This window comes from Dipodomys ordii, unplaced genomic scaffold (assembly GCF_000151885.1).
Source record: "Dipodomys ordii isolate 6190 unplaced genomic scaffold, Dord_2.0 Scaffold12, whole genome shotgun sequence".
Classification (NCBI taxonomy): Eukaryota; Metazoa; Chordata; class Mammalia; order Rodentia; family Heteromyidae; genus Dipodomys; species Dipodomys ordii.
Window position 1 is genome coordinate 6367686 of NW_012267228.1, and position 781 is coordinate 6368466.

Below are 781 nucleotides of genomic sequence, written 5' to 3' on the forward strand. Positions count from 1 at the left end.
TCCCCGGGCCCGAGCCCGGCGAGATCGCCACCCACTCCACACAAGTTTGCACAAGGGCGGGGGGGGGGGGGCAAGGAGCCGGCTTTCTAAGCCTCAGCCCTGTAACACGGTAATAGTAACAACAACAACCGCAGCAGGAAAATTAACCCTCCAGCTGCTGCTCTCCGAGGGACCCCTCCACCGGAAACAAGCGGCCAATCCCAGCCCCGAGCCTCGGCCAAGAGACCCCCCCCTTTCTCCTTCGGCCCCTACCCATGACGCCCCCCATAGCCTAGAACGCCCCATCCCCGCCGTCCCCAGGGCGCCCCCTCGTAGGCCCAGGGCGCCCCCTCGGCCCTGGGCGCCCCCTCGTAGGCCCAGGGCGCCCCCTCGTAGGCCCAGGGCGCCCCCTCGTAGGCCCAGGGCGCCCCCTCGTAGGCCCAGGGCGCCCCCTCGTAGGCCCAGGGCGCCCCCGCCGTCCCCAGGGCGCCCCCTCGGCCCTGGGCGCGCCGGGCCGGGCGGCCGGGCGGCGGGCTCACCGCGATCACGTTGACGAAGGTGGTCTTGCCCGAGTACTGCAGCCCCACCAGCGTCAGCTCCATCTCCTCCTTCCAGAAGAGCGAGCGAAACCAGTCCAGCAGGCGGGAGATGAGCGCCAGCATGTTGACGGCCGGGACGGACGGACGGGCGGACGGGAGGGCCGACGGGAGGACGGGCGGGGCGGCGGCGAAGACCTCCACTCGAGCGGGCCTCGGCCCGGACGCCCCTCCCCTCAACGGCTCCCGGAGCCCGGCCGACGCGG

General features: G+C 73.0%; 1 protein-coding gene across 1 annotated transcript in view; it reads right to left on the reverse strand.

Annotated features, from left to right (window-relative positions):
• Arl8b (ADP-ribosylation factor-like 8B) overlaps nucleotides 1-775 on the reverse strand; it is a 35938-nt gene extending 35163 nt beyond the window's left edge. The window contains exon 1 of the mRNA XM_013010541.1: nucleotides 519-775. Coding sequence (XP_012865995.1) covers nucleotides 519-641 — 123 coding nt within the window. The 5' untranslated portion in view covers nucleotides 642-775. The remainder of the gene's footprint in view (nucleotides 1-518) is intronic.
• Between the last annotated feature and the right edge of the window lie 6 nt (nucleotides 776-781).